The 18,278-nt window shown below is 38.0% G+C and overlaps 1 protein-coding gene across 5 annotated transcripts in view; it reads right to left on the bottom strand.

The window, feature by feature from the left end:
- Positions 1 to 18,278, bottom strand: part of PARN (poly(A)-specific ribonuclease) — a 61,800-nt gene that overhangs the window by 4,960 nt on the left and 38,562 nt on the right. For all 5 annotated transcript variants that reach the window (XM_035548900.2, XM_035548898.2, XM_035548899.2 and 2 more), the window contains one exon: positions 4,178 to 4,367. In XM_035548900.2, coding sequence (XP_035404793.1) covers positions 4,178 to 4,367 — 190 coding nt within the window. The remainder of the gene's footprint in view (positions 1 to 4,177; positions 4,368 to 18,278) is intronic.

The raw sequence follows: 18,278 nt of genomic DNA, 5'->3' as shown, positions 1-18,278 counted from the left end.
CAGGATGTGGTGGCCTTACATAGCGCTTTGCTGCCCAAAAGAGCAGACTCCACCTGATTAAAATGCTCACTAATCCTGTAATGTCACTTCTGCTACTAAATAGCAGCAATCCAGCCCCTGCTATGGTAATTACTTTGAAAGAATCAGAAGGTGGAGAGGAGTAAAAGTGGGGGAAACCATTATGATGATGTAGCATTAAGCATTTTCCATTTTGGAAAGGAATGTCCTACTTTTGAAAGGACCAATTCCATCATAACTGAGCATCTTGAATAGGCCTAGATACAGACAGACTTTCAATTTCAAGCATTTCCCAATTCTTATCCTCTAGTAACAAACCACTATAAACAAGCGTTTCTGTGAAAAATAAACTGTAAGAAAAGGCACTACAAACTCAGTAAAGGAATCATCAGCAGGAACACAAAAACGTTTCAAAAATAAGATAAGCTATTTTCAGCAAAATAAAGGCATTCAAGAAACCAGTGCTACAACTGGGAGCCTGACAACAGCAGATGCAGCACTCCTGATTTTAGCTAGAAAACTTGTAAGGCAAAATGACCCGTCACTTTCCTATTCTTTATACTCGTGTAAGTCTTCTGCCATTAGCTTATTTTATTTCACTCGTTCCTACATGATGATTAGGAAAAGTAGTAACTGCAAGCAGACCAGGATATCTAGTTTTACATAGAACATACGCTATTTTTCATGCTATGGTTTAACACTATTTTGCAGAGGAAAGGATCCCAATTCCATGCGTTTAACAGTCAAGACAGTTGGCAGGCAGCTACTTGCTCAGCACAACACAGCTCGTGCTGTACACAGCCACACAAGAGGCCATGGTCCATCCATTTTGGAAAGCATGCTCTGAAAAGGAAATTTAGAGGAGTGGATCCTATTAACTACTTGAAATTTTGCATTTCCTCTGCTTCCCCATCTGACATTAACAGTCAGACACCTTTCCATTAAAACTAATTTTTATATGTAACAGTAGTAATACACTACATGCCGGGGGTATATATTAATTATAAACTGTTGTACCTTGCAGCTACTATGATACAGCATTTTCTGAAGAGAAGTTCCTCTGTAACATTGGAGTATAGCTTGTTACTAAAACAGGAATTAATAAACCCTCATTACATACTTATCAGTCTGACAATCTAAGACAGAAGGTTGCTTATAAGAAATAACTAACAACTTCATTACTGAATGAAAAACTAGCCAGAACATATTGCCATCATGGAGAGGAACAGCTACTCTGCAGCTGTGCTCCCTTCCCTGGCAGAAGCTGATGCAGTAAGCTTATTAAATAATAAATAAATAAAGGATGCAGTAACATGAAGCTATTATAAGAGATCAGCTGCTGGATACATCATAGTATTGAGTGCTTAACTATGTATGATTCAGATTAATCTGGATGAATATGCACATATGCACACACAAATACATAAAAATAACCTGGACAAATACAAATATTTATAACATTGTATAAATATATTTACACATAAGCATATATAAATATGTATTTATTTGTAAGATATCTCTGGAAACAAAAAGAAAATCTATCTACAGTCAGCTTGAGTGAACTGAAAGACCACCAAGTGTGCAGTTACACGTTATGCCTAACCCGGTGTAATTGCCAGCTTACACTTACAGAGGAAATATTTACAAAAGACTAATTGACAAGAGAACACAATCTAGCTAGTAACAAAGAGAAATAAAACAAACAAACAAAAAAAACATGTCAAAAGACCTGCATGAAAGGGAGCTTGGACCAGAATCAAGTCACTTTATTCTTGGAATAACGAGAGAACCAAAATTCATGTAATGGCAATTACAAACCAAGTTCTGTCTATAAACAAAATAAAGACTGCTACCTAAAGCTATCAAAGTGTTGATCATCAAAAAGTAAGGGTAACAAGGCTGTTTCTTGAGGAATTTCTCAGTACTAGAGAAAATAGATGAAAATCTTTCAAGGAGGTAGTGTTTAGGCAGACAACTCATTGAGACATAACTTTAAGGAAAGAATTCACTAAAAAATTTATTCAGCAATTTTCCAAATTACACATTTGTGGTCGTCCCCAACTTCTTTGAAAAATAACAAGTCTGCTTTCCACATTTACTGTTTTCCAACGTATCTGTTGAAAGAAGAAGTTGTCTACAGTTCATACCATAAGCCACCACTCTTAGTGTCCTGCCTAGAATCTGTGAGATACCCGAAATACCTGTAAAAACATTCAGTGAGGAGAGAGACTTCCTCCAGTAGAAATAAAACTATGACTTGGAATTTCTTTGCAATAGACTCAAGATGTTCAATATGTTCAGACTATATAATACAGACTAACTATAAGCTACAGACTTGAACCTTAGCCACCAGGTACCAAGAACACATGAAAACCAGTGCCAGGACAATCTTGAGCTCTTCATCTCTTCACAGCATGTATTCCCAAGTTTTCCTAAGTACAATAGTTCAAATAAACTAACTTCATAACTTCATTTGATATGGATTTTATCACCAGGTTCTTCCATATGCTTTTTTCTTTAATTTTTTTTTTTTATAAGGAATCCAACAAGTCTAACACATTTAGAATTCCCACCATGATAAAAGGCATGAAAGTCTGACACCTAGCCAAAACACACACCTGCATTTAATTTTGCAAAGTAGGCAAATCATAAGCTCATGTAAGTGAGAAGAACAGAACAAGTTTAGTACATTTGTTACATGAAAGATAACATTTACAGGAAGATATAATGAGACTTAGAACTTGTCGTAGCATTCCCAAGAAAGATAAAGCAGGAAGAGCTCAATGTTGGTTTTACGCCCATCTCATTTGGTCTGTTTAAAGAGAGGGAGTGGAGGTGGGTGAGGGAGAAAAAAATGAACATCTACACTAATGTAACTTATGCACTCCACCAAAAGTTTTTTTTTTTTAAATATATAATTGATAGAATTTTGAAAAACTAAGAATACCAATGACTTGATAGCTGAATTATTTAATTTTATTAACACTGAAAGACCCTTTCTATTCACAGCCGCACAGATCACTGAAAAAAAACTCATGTTCTCTTCGTATCTAAAACCTCTCTTCAATAGTGTGGGTAAAAACGGAACAAGAAATACACACAGCAACCTACTGTATCTGAATCAAAACAGACACCTCCTGACTTAGCTAATTATTTAAAAAACAAAATTAAAACCCCTTTCAAATTTTACTCCAAAAACTCAAAGCCTCACAAGCATCATCATTTGCCTTCCTGTTTCTGAAGCACAACTTCATCAGGACTGCCTAAGATGGTAATTTATACCGTTCGCTGTGGCAGTATCACCATGGAAAGTCATCAAAAAAAACAAGACTACCTTTAGAGGAGAATCCAAAGACAAGTTTTCAAAGTTTCCAAACGACACAAGTGTCCTAGTTTTGGCTGGGCTACAGTCAATTTTATTCCTAGTAGCTGGTAAGGTGCCGTGTTTTGGATTTAAGATTAAAATAATGCTGATAACACACAGATGGCTTAGTTGTTGTAGAGCAGATGACAGAACTAGGACAGGTGACCCAAAGTGGCCAAAGGGATGCTCCACACCATCTGGCCACATGTGGAAAAACAAAGTGGGGTGACTAGCTGGAGTGGGGCAGGGGACCACTGCTGGACATCAGTCAGTGGGTGGTGAGCAATCGTATTGTGCATCACTTGCTTTGTTTAGTATTTTATTACTATTTTCTCTTCCTTTTCTATCCTATTAAATTGTCTTTATCTCAACCCTTTTACATTTTTGTCCCTGATTCTCTCCCCCATCCCACTGCAGAGAGGGGAGGGTGAGTGAATGGCTGCGCAGTGCTCTGCTACTTGCTGGGTTAAACCACAACACAAAAGCTATTCAGAGGTGTAAAACAAAGAGGGATGTAATTCTTTTCTTTTGGTTTTAAGAAATGGTACTGCTATAACAAGCTCAGAAGCTGTGAGTTGACCTGCCCCCAGTATCCTAATATTTTAAAAGTTTGTCTAACTACTAAATCCCTTCCACTCCTTTACCTATGATCTTGTGACAGGTGATGTACCACTATTGATTCATGTGCAAATAAAAGAAAAAGAAAAGAAAAATACCAGATAAGAACTACCTCAAAAGTGGTAGACTTAATAAAATGCAATAAAAATACAACAATTTGCAATACAGAAGTCTCACCTGTTAACACAGTAGTATCGACTCTGGGAAACGTAAGGTGTGCATTGAGTTTTTAACCGCTTTCTCTCCATCTCCTTCCAACTATCTTCTGTACATTTTCTCTTTGCCTGTTTTTCTTCATGTTTTTTCTCAACATATTCAGCATATGTCTGGATCCTATAACTTTCAGCATACCTGCTGGTGTTTACAGCTATGGGGAAGAAGAGTGATGTTATATACAAAATGCTTAAATTACAACACACCCTCTCCTGAGATAACTTAGTCTGAAAAACAGAAGGCTATTTGTTCAGTTCAGAAAAATTACTTTTTCTAGTTCCACTATTAGTGGTAAAATAAGTACATAAATAAATAAATGTTGTACTCTCCTAAATTCACATTGTACATTTGAATTACACATTTAAAACATTTCTGAGTCAGACTTCTTCCAAGAAGGGTTAATTCTACTGAAGACTTTTCTTTTAAATTAGAAACCATCAATTCTTCACTCATAACCCTCTTCCAGATTGCTTGTTGGCAAGAAAAGATTTCCTGGATTTTTTCCCTTTTAGTCTCATTATTTAACCCAGCAGGTTTATTTTGCAAGTCTGCCAGGAAAAGACGACATTTGCACAGGCTTTGCCAAAAACTCTGATTGCTGTGAAACATAAGCTTATTTGAGCTGCATTTTTTGTTGCACAAGATACCCGTGGAAGCAGCACTTAACTAGCATCCAGCTGTTCCATCCTTGTATCTTTCTAATGTTCTGTCTCCACTTAACCAAAAAAGACTGCCAGTTCAAGGTAGAAGGATGTCTGTCAACACAAAATTAGAATCACTTAAAAAAGAAAAAACTTTCACTGCCTTCACTCAGCAACAGTTTACCAACATTCCTCCAAGTCCCAGTATCTTCACAACTCTCAGCCTTTAATCTGGAAGCCAAGCTCTGGCCTGAAGCCATCACTATAACAGATGAATCAGCAAATTAAACTGGCTGTCAGCTGGTGTCGTCTACCGTTTTCAGCCTATCTCACTGAAAGAAAGCATTGTAAACTAACCAGCACACCCATTTTAACCTAAAACAAACAAACAAAAGAACACATTCTTTTTCATGCATGTCTGCTGTGCATTTTAAAATACCATAATAGTAAAATGTAGATAAAATCCCAATTTTACTACTGCACTTCTAATCTTCCCATAGGAATTTCAGATGCGTAACCAACCTTCTGATCCCAGCTGAAGCACTGCCATCTTAAATACAGGGCATTCTGTACTACCTCTAGCCCATGCACAAGACATAGCATGCTCTGACATTGCAATTCAGACAGGTAAGGAAGATGGGTAGTGGATTTTTTCTTCTCTTTCAGAGAAAAATCTTCTATTCTGCATATTGGCTACACTAACACGAATTGAAGCAGCTATAATACAAGTCACGGCACACAGATATTGCCGCTACAAAGTTTTTCAAATGTACATAAAACTTGACAACACGTTTTTATATTTAATTTTAATCCCAAGAATAGGTAACTGTAGTTATGATTAACGGTCTCATGAGACTGCTGCATTAACCAGATACATGTTAAACATACCCCCCGTCAGCCCCTTTTATTTATTTTGAACTGTGAAGTTATAGGATCTGTTTGAAGAATTAGGAGCATATTTATTGCCCATGAAGTTATAGTACAGGCATCATAAATGAATTAATAATGCTCACTGAAGTTACTGCATGCCAGCTGACATTCCTACGGGTAAAATTTGTTTAGTTAAACTCAAGCATGTTTTTACTTGCTAAAATCAAGCACACAGTTACCATGGATCATCTGATAAATACTGTTTTGTTAGAACAGAATAACCATTTCACATTGTTTGTTTTGCTATAAACTTCGAAGCAGAGTTATGGCTCATCCATTTAATTCCCTGACAAACCTTGCCTACATATAAGGAAAAAATAATCCTTATGAATCAGCCTAAAGATAATTCTTAAAAATTATCTGTATGAAAGTTAGAAGAGCTGTCTGTCCAAAAATACTACCTTGAAGCAAGACCTGTATTTTATGCAACATGTTCCTGTTGCCACATACATACTTTTACATATATGTATATGCATCTAAAAAGTTCTAAAAAGTTAAATGTTGAATGTAACTAGCATATTTTATGTCAAATTCAGCATATAGAAAGTGCAAATGCTTTATGCATTGAACAACCGAAATGAAGGCACATAAACAAAATTCTATGGAGCCACACAGACAAGTGAATCTTCCATGGTTTTGATCTGAAAAACGGCTCCCTTAAGAGTTTTAAATACGTTCTCTCTGATGCTCTTCTGGTGAATGACGTCCCTGCTGCCAAACAAACTGAATACAGTTACCTCACCCTGCAGTGCCCATGGAAGAAACGCATTGCTAGAATACCTGGTGAATTCTAACGAACTGAATAGAACATAAGGTTTTTATTTACTTGTTTTTAAATCATAGAGAAGACAAAATTTTTTTGTGAGAAACCTGACATACTAACCAGCACCACATGGCTGCATTTCATTACATTGGGTGCAGCTGTAAAGTTAAGTTTCTGCCTTAAAGTTGAATAATAGTAATTGCACATTATTTCAGGAAAGATTTCTAAATGACGGCATCTTCCCTAGTTAATAGGCAAGCTATTAAACAGGCTGGCTGACACTGAGTGATCCAAGAGGAATGTGTACAAAGATGCTCTTTCACCAAGTCATTACTGTCATACAGAGCAAAATCCTTACTGATGACCGCCAGCAATATTAAGCCTCTTAAAAATTGTCAAATATGTAAGTGAACTGCATAACTAAAATAACCACAATTCATAAATTACAGAGAACTACACAGATTAAGGCTGCGATACTAAACACTCAAATTTATGAAATGATAAAAGTAAAATATCACCTATGAAGTATTAAAGTGACCTCTGCATAGATGCTGCTTTGAGACTACTCCCTCAATCAGATTGAGGGGGTCCAAATTGTGAGTAGCTAAATCAGTGCTTTGTTTTATTCTCATTACTCGTGACTGTTCCAAAAAGTTTACATATGCGTTTTTTTTCATTTGTTTGTTTTTTAAATTGTCCAGTTTGAAAGTAAAGCTCCTTAGCTCAAGAAGCTAACAAGTGCCTATTTTATAAACAGAAAGGAGAAGTAAACTAAAGACTGCACATCCCAAACTAGAGGATATATTTTTAATTAACCTAAATGGAATTAAATTGTCCACTACACAAAGCATCCAGTCATGGCTGGGATCCCCCACACAAACATATTAATATATTACCAGAAAAGTCATAAATCAAAATTCTCCAAAAGAAACAGCACATGATCGTGTGGCCATGAACTTTATCAATGGAAGTGTAATTGACCTCCATTATGTTAAATATTAGTGAAACTGGTATTGCAATATTATTTTTTCCCCCCACTTAGCTGATAAGCAGTTTTCAGACTTCAGTATACCTGGAAAAGTTCTACTGCAAGGCACTACACTGTTTGACAACTGACTAGTCAGACCAGAAATTGTAAATGCATTTCTCCAACCTCTCCCACTCGAATTACAATAATTAGTGATAGTTGCTAGTGCTGATTCAACATTTAAAAGGACTGGGTACACTCTGTTGGCTTCTCTCAGAAAGATACGTGAACTTGACAGAACCCTCACCAATCTGCCAATATTTCTGTTTACTGCTGCTCTTTTCCTACCCTCTCCAATTTCTCTCCCAGTTCAGCCCTTTCGTGGCAGTGCCTGTCTCATACTGGCCTCATAACCCACCACACCCCTGAACATTCTTTAGTGTTAAATTCATGGATCCCAGTTCTGCTCCGGCCATGCACTACTCCCACCTTCTTTTATAAATTGCATGTTTCTGCTGCCATTCGGCGCCACTTCTACCTTGTGTTGCATTATCCAGTTCTGGTTTTTATCCCAGTTTTCTACGTACAGGTTAGCCATTATCAAATAGTTTTCTTTAGTACCCAAGGTATTTCAGAACAGGCCCACTCACAGCCTCTTTGCTGCATCTAAACAAGCCAACTAGTTCCCATTCTCACCCTGTTAACTTGCTCCCTGGCTATCCCTTGCCTAAAACAAGGGAGCAGGGCTGGCAGCGGGGCTGGCAGCGGGCGCTGGTCCAAACACTACCACAAAACCCCTTGGTGATGCATAAGCGGTTACAAGACTCCATGCCTCGTTCACACCCCAAAAGGACCAGCATACCCCAAACAAGTAAACAAAAACATATGATAAAAATGACTCCACTACCATTTTTTTTCTGCTTAGAAGTCTGTTTTGACAGCCAAAATAAAAAACACTGTAAGAATAGCGACAGGCTGGCAGAGCATTCCTTCCCCCACCAACGTAAATGGACAAATTGTAAAACTATGAATAAACCTTAGGATTAGGAAGGAGGCAGGCTACACTGGCCCTAACCATGCCTTTTTAGCTACCAATAAACTACTATTTTTCAGTTTTCTTCCCAAAGGGTTCTTCACTTGGTGCCTGTGCAGCACCCCAGAGTCAAGTACAAGCGGCAGCCATTCGAACACAGAAACACAGTGCAGACCCAACCTCATGAGCTTTGTGCGCTCTTCTCACTACTTCAAGAGAACGACATCCTGAACTAGCTATTTTATTGCATTATTTAGCAATTTTCAGATAAATGACCTTAAGACTAACTGCCCTACGTTGCTCTTAGCTCTGACCAAAAAAAAAAAAAAAAAAACACAAAACAAACAACAAAACCCAACTAAACATAGTGGACAAAACCACTTTCTCAGGTATATTTATCTCAATAATATTTACCAAAAAAAAAGTTAACAAAACCTGCTTGCTTTTGACAGCAACTCAGAAGGATGGGAATTCATTTGCATTTCAACAGCAACACCTGAATGCTTCTTTAAATCCTGCTCTAAAACTGTTGGGTTTCAAACCAGCTGTTCTAAGCCAAACGGCTGAAGAGCACAGTGGAGTTTTAAGGGAGCAAATCTATCTGACACTGCTACTGTCAGAGCTGTCTAAAGCCTCATCAGTTCCTAAGGGCAAGGCACGTACACAAGACAGGCACGATTCTTTAAAGCTTTGGTTTTCAACCCGCACCAGCAAGGCAGGTATTTTGTTGAGTTGGATGTATTTAGCATGCCCCTTGCTAGAGCTTTTATTAAAATGAAACTACCTTGAAAGTAGTTTTTCCCCTTTCATCAGAATTATCCTGCACAGGTCCACTTCTCATAGAGTCGAGCAAATACATTTCAACTGTGACTGAAGGGAGTCAAAAATAACTGCTAATTCAGCTACAGATCACCTGCTTTCCATTTTCCGTAACAGCTGTGCTGCCACATTCGAGCCAAAGTTTTGCACATGCCAAGGTAAGTACAGCATGCTTGCACAGCATTACCGAATGAAGTGACACTTCATTAATGTGCTCCTCAAGATCCTTGTCCTCAAGGAAGGTTAAGGATTAAAAAAACACAACTCATTGCAAAATGGTTAAAAAAATAACATGATAGTCTGGAATTAGATTGAGCAAGGTCCTCTAGGATCATCCTGCACTGAAGCATCATGAAGGGAAAATCTGAGTTTGCTCTGACAGCAGGAAATAAAAGGTGTCTAAAAATTTTGGTTTAAAAAAAAAAAAATCACTACTACATTATTCTTTGGAGTCCGTGAAGAAAATCCTACCTTTGAATAAACCACTCTCGTTCTGAGACACAGGTACAGAATTCAGTACAAAATGTACAAGGACAAGTCACTGTGTTAAGGACACCATTTTTATAAGTCACTAAATATATCAATTTTGTTATTTAACTCCATACCTAATTTCACAAGCTGCATACTAACTGCACAAAAACATAAATAAGGATGGTGAAGATGTATTTCCTTGGTCAACAGAACCAGCGTACTGGAGATGGATGGACAAAAGTTATTTTACAACGAGGGATCTGTTGTATCTGAATTACACGTGGGATTAGCAGCTATTTGCAGGCTATATCAGAACTGAAAACGCCAACTTGTACGTGGCACTGACCATCTCTTTCTATTTTCTCCTCCTGTATCAGTCTAAAGACAGCGGAACATGTTAATACAGATTTAAAAACAGACTTTTTATAAGAGATTGCTTTACAAAGATTGTCATTTCTTGAAACCTGGATCAGGGTAGAGGGAGCAGTGTCAGTGTGATGGCAAAGCAGCCCTTCACCTTGCAAAGGACGATGGCCAGGTTAGCCAGAGAGCAAACCAAAATGAGTCAGTCTGTTTTGGAGAAAACGGGAAAATGAACAGGTGAAATAAGATGGTTTTACAGACAAGGAAAGAAAAAAAATGCCAAGTACAAAGCATAGCAAAGAAAGGAAAAGGAACCTTAGACAGCATTTTAAACTCAAATATTATAAAGGAGTCTTAAAGGACACAGCCTACTGACTGTTCTGTGTGTTCCCACAGCACCAGAACAAAATATGCAATAAATGAATTTTATATTTATATAAAACAAAGCAAAACAAAACCACACCTGCCCACTGAGCAATGTTTGGCATTCCTGGGGTGCTGGCTTCCCCTCCTACCCTTTTGCTGATATCCTGGGTCTGTTCTATTGCCATTTAACAGGGACTAGGAACAGTTTAAAGGCGAGACTCTTAGATTTACAATATCTGACATTATTCTTAAAAACGCAGACAGGAAACTGCAGCCACACAGTGCTAGGCCTAATATTTTATGCAAATTATAGTCATATACACGCACTTACTTGGATGTGATACAACATCCTTGGAAGTTCAGATACACGTGCAAAGAACATCTCTTATGCTCTCTTCCTTGCTGCATTGTAAACATTTACTTAGAAATTTTTGTTGTTGTTGTTTTAAGTAAAAATACCAAACATGTCTAATGTGTCTGTAGATACCCCCTGTATCATTCTTGCACAAAATGTACATAGGAACTTTATAAGTAGAAAATTAAAGTGAAATTCTTTTTTTATACAGGTTAGTTGGTGGCACAGAATCAAGCCTCTCCATGTAAACAGGTATGCCAGCAAAGTATCAGAATGGCATCACTGCCTCATCTCCACAGTGTACAGCTGCACGTGCTCGATAAGTCATTTGGCATTCCCAGAGCAGCTACTGGGGAAAAAAACTCTCTCCACAGAGAACACAGATGACGGTACAGTCCACTGAGACATTTCACGCTATATACATGTATGCAGATTGTTAGGATTTTAACTTTCTTAAAGTTGCAGTTTAAGTACTAAAAGAAGTCAAACCGTTTTGCCTTTGCAACCTGTTTAAATGCTTCAGTAATAGAAACAAAATCTGTGAAATGCATTAACCCATTTGAAAAAAAAAATCCTAAACAGATGAAAAGCTAGTCAAAAGAGTTCCAAGATTATATTAATAAGAAACTTATTATATTCAAACTTGCATGGCAAAGGGTTAGTTTTTTGTTAGTTTGTTTGCTTTTTGTTTTTTAAGCAATGAGAAGAAAACATTGCTGCAGGTGCCTGACGGCAAGTCCATCGCTAATCTGTCCTCTACATCACTAATGCTGAAAGTTGTAAAGCAGCTGTGTTGTGATTTAGATCTCTAGCTCTAATGTAAGACAAGGACTAGAATATATCATCCAGCAATTCCACTTCTTGTTACACACAAAACTCCTGAACCACACAAGTACAAAATTCACCACATTTCATTGCCAGCACTTACTAGCACAGAAATGCTAGTAGAACTAGTAAAATGTTCAGATCTGTTAATATACAGAAAGTATAAAATGTACATAACACTTCCTTTCCCATAAGATAGGTCTTTGAGTAACAGTAGGTGTTGGGAACGGATTGCTCAGATCTGAGATTTTTTCTGGAAGGCACACCATGATGCGGGGCTAGCTGGCTAGGCAGCTGATTTCATCTACCAGCCGGTTACCAAACGGGGGGAATCCCCTTCCTTGCTCCTTAGCGCCTGCAAGCCGCATGGTCCCATGCCCTTCTTTATGGTGTTTCTCTGGTTTATAGACCTGCTGACGAGCTAGGTGACCCCCACTGAACCAGCAGCAATTTTATTATTTTTTTTTTCTGGGCACAGAATCAGCAAAAGGATAACAGTGAGAGCTCACTGCTTGAGTAGGGCAAGAGTCATGCCCTTTATACATGAAGGATTACAACTGGCACAAACCATTAACTACGTTTTAATGCCAGCAAATTAAATATTTCAGCTAAGTCTGAGCAGTCACAGGAAGCAAACTCCTGCAAATCTGGTGACGTTTCTGATGCTTGTTAATAACTTCAGACCAAGGAAGTAGTGAACTGCGCTTGGAGACGTCCTCGAGGCAGTGCTGTTCAGCGACAGAGGCAGGTTCACAGCAATTCAGGCAGTTCTCAATCCAAGCCTATTAATGCTCCAGGTCACTGTAAGACACAGGTAACAAGCCCACCCACCGTACTGGGGGATACACTGGAAAATGGCTGCACTGCATTGCCAGAATTAGCATGTTCCCTAATGCACGAAACAAATGCATTGATACCAACAATAAAAGGAAACCTGTAACTTTTCCATTTTGATACCTCTTGTTGCCCATGAGGAGCGCAAAACCTACAGACTCACTGCTCAGGCACAATTTCTGTCTTGGACATCCCAGTGAAACCATTTCATTCAGGCCCTTACATTGCCTGCAGAAACATGGAACAAAAGATCCCTGCAATCTTCTGTAAAACAACACCCAGCTTCAAGGCAACATGGTTTCAGAAATCCAACTTGCACAAATATAATTCTTCAAAGAATCTAGGTGTTGCAGTAGATGCTACCTACCACTTCCCCAAATTCAGTGAGAAGAGATTGAAATGCACACAATCTCGATACACTCGTATACAACTTTAAATTGCATTGGTAAGTATTCATGCTAAGTAGAAGGTTGTACAGTAAACCTTGTAATACCCTGGTGAAGTATGAAGTCTAGCCCTCTCTGAGAACTCACAGGTTCAGAAAAATAAACGATTTAAACAAAAATCATTGAAAGGCTATCACAGTTTCAGCTGCTGCACCTGCTTTAGTCTTTTGCCCCCCTGCTGTCTAAATACATTGTTCCACTCGGTGCCTAGAGGAACAAGATACCTTGCAGGCAGTAAATTCTGTATAAGCTCACGTATCGGGGCATTAACACATGGAAGAACTTAATATTATTTCAATGCTTGCCATTTAGGATGAGCAGTTGCTTTTCACATGTATTTAAAATTTCTGGTTAACTGTATTTATTACATTTTAAAACAGGAGAAAAAGGTTCTCAGGAACCTTTTCAAAGTTAAAATTGCTGTTAAATTGAAGCTGTGGTCTTAAAAGTATTGTAGAACTTGCTGGTAACCAGAACATACATTATTATTAAACTGCACCTAAGTTTATATAAAGATAATTAAGAGCAAGTGTTACCCACTAAGAACAAATAAAAGATCTATTTTGGAGGTATTTTTTTGTCAATTATTTCTATTAACAATACGACTAGAAATCAAGACTATTCACAGAGTGCATGTGTAATAGCCATGTGTTTCAAAACTGAACTTACTGTCAAACTCTTTAAAAAATCTAACATGTTTATAGGAGCTGTTCTATATTTTAGAAATTATCCCACTCTCAGGAAACTGCAATTTTTTCAGAGCACATGTTAGGTAGGCTATAAAGACTCCCTAAGTGTAAAGGCACATAAAGAAACCTCCCTGTAAGTGCATCTAGGTTCTTTTTAGACCAATGACCTAGATAGTCACTGAAAGCTGGCAGGCAGGCAACAAAACTTGAGGGAAACCCAAACAATCAGAGCTTATCATTGAGGCAGAGCATTAACCGAGGACTTGCTGACGAGAAAACTGCTCAGAATGCTTGAAGTACTGGAATAGTATTTCAGGTTGTATCAAGTTATTAATTAAAATAAATTTTGAAACAAAATCAGTATTTAAGAAAAGCTGAAGTCTCTCCCATCTCCCCCACCATTTCCAGAATATTTGTATGAAATGCAGGTTCCTCTAAGTGAAGACACAGTGAAATAGTATTTATTTCATACTAACCTTTCCAGAAGAAAAAGCCAACTTTATAAATATATGAAGCTGAACAGCATCCAAAAGCAAGCTTATCTAGCAAGCTGGAAGTCACAAGAGCCAGAAGTTGTGCACCAAGAGCTCATTCTGAAGTTTTTTATATTTATACAAGCTCATACCGCTTTATCTTTTGTCACTCACTTAAAAACCATGTGCTCAATGTTTGACAGAAATATTGAGAACTCATGAAGTGCGATTTGGCAACAACGAGCTCTATCTCCCATATGTTCAACAAAAGGAGTATCAACCATTTAACAAGCTCTCAGTAATTACCTACTCTGAACAGCAAACCTCAACAGAAAATAAAGAATATTTATTTTTCATTTTTGTTTTCACAACGCTAGTAACTTGGTTTACAGCAGAGCATAGTGCAAAAAGTGATAAAGCACGTAATCTACACCACCACTTCCACGGACTGGTCACTCCCTTTGGCATGACAACGTGGCAAGTTCAACGAGAACTGACACTGAGAGCACAGCCCACCAGAACTCAAAAACTATTCTCCCCCTCAAAATGCGCAGGCACAGCTTGCACGTACAGACACCAGGCATGCAGCGTCGTGGTGCCTATGAGTAGTTAACCAGCGTTTGTCTCGATGCAGCTCCGACTTGATGCCGAAGCTTTCCGTCTGACTTTGCAGGGTAGTATCGTCTTATACAAGAGTAAGGCTTTGCTGCTTCTGCTAGCTACCAGAACGCTGCCAACACGCGAGTCACATGAATAACCAAATTAAGTGAAGATTCTTGGACATTATTATAAAAAGCAAAATAAGAAGGTTAAGGGATTTGCTTTTTGTTTCCTGAGGTTTCTGTTTTATGTGTTTTAAGCATGCTGTATTCAGATTGAAACTTAAGAGCAGCTCCAAAATTGCCTATAAAAATCCTGCCCTTTCCCCTAGTTGTTGTTTCAGAGGGAAAAAAGAGGAAGAGGGAGCAAATCTCTTTATACCATGCAAAGATTTGGATACTTTGGGTTAACACTTCAACAACTAGGAATTGGAATCTGTTCTTCCTTGCCACATACACGCTACGGATCACTGTGTCAAACAGTTTAATCATTAGTTTAATTTAGCTAAACAGGTTTATTCTTTCCAAATAGAAAAGTACATGGACCAATGTTTTATCAAGCGTTTTTGACTGGCTCTCTATGGTTACCATTCATGGTTTATATAACTCAGGAATGCTGTTTTGAAGACCACTGTGATGAATAGATACATTTTATTACCTACATATTTAAAATTGGTTTTCATGCATATTAACATGTGATCTCCAGCATATTCCTAGTGTGCAAGATGAACAAGTTTTTAGTCCATAAAAAAAAATGAAGCCAGGAGAGACAGAAGCACCAGAAACAGCACACAAAAGCCTGTACAAAGCATCATGGTTTAGGAGATCTGTCACTTGTTTGATGCAAAGGATAAGCATGAGAATCAAAATTAATTATAATTTATTATCTGAAACGTAAAACACAAACTGAAGAAAAAATCCCCTCCTCATCAGGTAGAAATTAATCTCAAATGAAAAACAAAAATTTTCAAAGACTTTTTTTTTAACCTCAGAAATACTTACAAAAAGCCAGCTAATAAATAATTTAGGCAGATGCTTTTATGAAAGCCATTCACAGCTAAATGGTTCCAACAATGGGATATTGAGCTAACAGAAGCTGTTTTATACCAAAGCAATTGTTTCAGCTTGAGAGTTCAAGCAAAGAGGTCACTTTATTATTCATTTCTACTGAATATTTATTCAATTCTTTTGATTAGTTTTTGAACAGCTGCATAAATCTTGCAACATCTTACTGCTATACTGCTAGGCAAACAGGTCGACATGACTCAGTAAATCAGAAACTGGTTACAATTTCCAAAGCACAGCAGGTGTGAGTTACGTAAAACTAGCACTTGTGCAGTAAATACAGGCTAGCACACAGTTTGGGGAACTGAATATTGCTCTTAAGAACTGAGAAATCCAACTCTGGCACTAATTGTGTCTGAACGGAACCAGTAACTTGCCCAATCACACCTGTGGAACCATCTGAGATCTTTTCGCATTCATTTACTCCACTCATCAAATTTCAGGAGTGACTTATTTCATTGAAAAAAAAAAAAACAAAGACTGACTGCACACATGCATCATCTAGGGTTTTTTTTGTTTGTTGCTTTTGTGTGTTTTGTGTGTTTTAATGATTTTTTAAAATACGTGTATTTATCTCAGATTGACCTTAGAGACCAACACAGCTGGCTTAGGACAGTTTGCCTACAGGGCAGGGCTCAACCTGAGGGCCTTCAGAATTCTCATTTTTGGGAGGAAGAGTCCCCACCCAGGGACAAGCAATGTTGCATCAAGACTCTGCCCCTTCCCACCTACCAGCAACATTATCCCCTGCCATCCTGTCTCAGTTTAGTATGGAACCAACCACTACCTCTCCTTTTCTTTTTCTTTTTTCTTTTTCTTCCTCTGACTCAGATGCAAAGCGAGAACAATTGTGGAAGAGGTGGCTTCTCGTAGGGGCAGGATGTTTGGTTTAAGAGAGGGATTTGGGCCCCTATCTCTGGAATGGAGGAGATGGGTAGCTTACGAGCAAGCAACAAATTGGCCCCAAACCCTGAAACAGTCCTCCCCTGTCTTTCATTGTCCCTTCTTAGTCTTCTTTGCCCACTCACATCACCACCCCTTCCATTTCCTTCACCAGCTGCATGCCGGCTGTCCGCTCCCAAGGAACCTGCTCTGGGATTATCCCGCCCAGCCGGGCACAGCCTACAGCAGCGGCTCAGAAACACTGTACCTGGGACACGAGACCATCACAATCTCAGTGCCACCCTTATACACAAAACTAGTGATATGAGCGATCACATGCTTCGACTTCTCTTTTAACACCTACAAGGATGAAAAAATAAAAAGGCAGAAGAGGAAAGTTTGTAACGAACAACCGAACTGTATCAACTGGCTATCCTGAGCACACGCCTGCAGGGGTGCCTGCGAATCAGCCTTCAAATGATCCCCTGTTCAATTTTATAACTGCACATTAGTTCAGTCCAATATTCAGTATTTGAATTACTGCTGCAACTGAAAAATAAGGATACCTTCCAAGTCTGAACCAAATTAAAAAAAATTGGTAGGCATACAATCAGTTAACACTCCATCCAGATTATTACAGAACAAATCAGATTTTCATAGTTTTTCCCACATGTTCTCCTCATTAAAAGGATTCAAAACAAATCTGAATTTTATTTATTTTTTACTGTGTTTAGACTCATATATGAGGCTGAATCTGACCACCCTATAAATACAGGGAAACTTCCACACACCCTTCATGTTCTCATTTCATTTATTTTTCATAAATGATTTTGTTGCACGTATTACACATATTAATACCAGCTCAAAGCCAGAAGCAACTCTAAGAGGTAAGCATAAACATATGTCTGCAGCAACATCTTGCTTTGTATCACGTTGTTTGACAGTTCTCCGAGGTTTTTTTTTTTATATGGCCCAGAAGATGCAGACATATTTATATAAACAGGTTAAAAAACAGGCCACATCATTAGTTTTTCCTAGGTTCTTTACCTAAATACTGCTCACTAAATCACGAGGATGAGTAGTGACTTTTATTGCCAAAGCAGTTTATTAAAGAAATTTAAATCAGGAAATAGAACAACAATTGATTTTATGATATATTTATTACAGCAAAAACCAAGAGGCTTAAGCAATTTTACAGTAAAAATCACGCAGCTTTTTGGTAATTGAGGTTGCTATAGTTTATCAGCTTCACTGGCTGAGTACTTTCAGTATATAAGATTTTACTAACCTCATTTCATAAAAATCTATGAAAAGCTATAATCACCTGAGCTTTCAAAGAAATAACTTGTTTCCTAGCACACAGGCCACAGAACAAGCCTCCCAGTTTGTCAAAGCATTAAAAAGAAAGACAGACACGGGTGCCAGAAAGATTCAGTTTATATATTCTGCAGACATTCAGTTCTTTCCACAATACCTATTTGCTGTAACAAAATGAGCTTGAAAACAAAAAAAGTTGTGACGGTGGTGAATGTGTCTGAATGTTT

The sequence above is a fragment of the Cygnus atratus genome, chromosome 15 (assembly GCF_013377495.2).
Source record: "Cygnus atratus isolate AKBS03 ecotype Queensland, Australia chromosome 15, CAtr_DNAZoo_HiC_assembly, whole genome shotgun sequence".
Lineage (NCBI taxonomy): Eukaryota > Metazoa > Chordata > Aves > Anseriformes > Anatidae > Cygnus > Cygnus atratus.
This window is presented reverse-complemented; position numbering and strand designations above follow the sequence as displayed.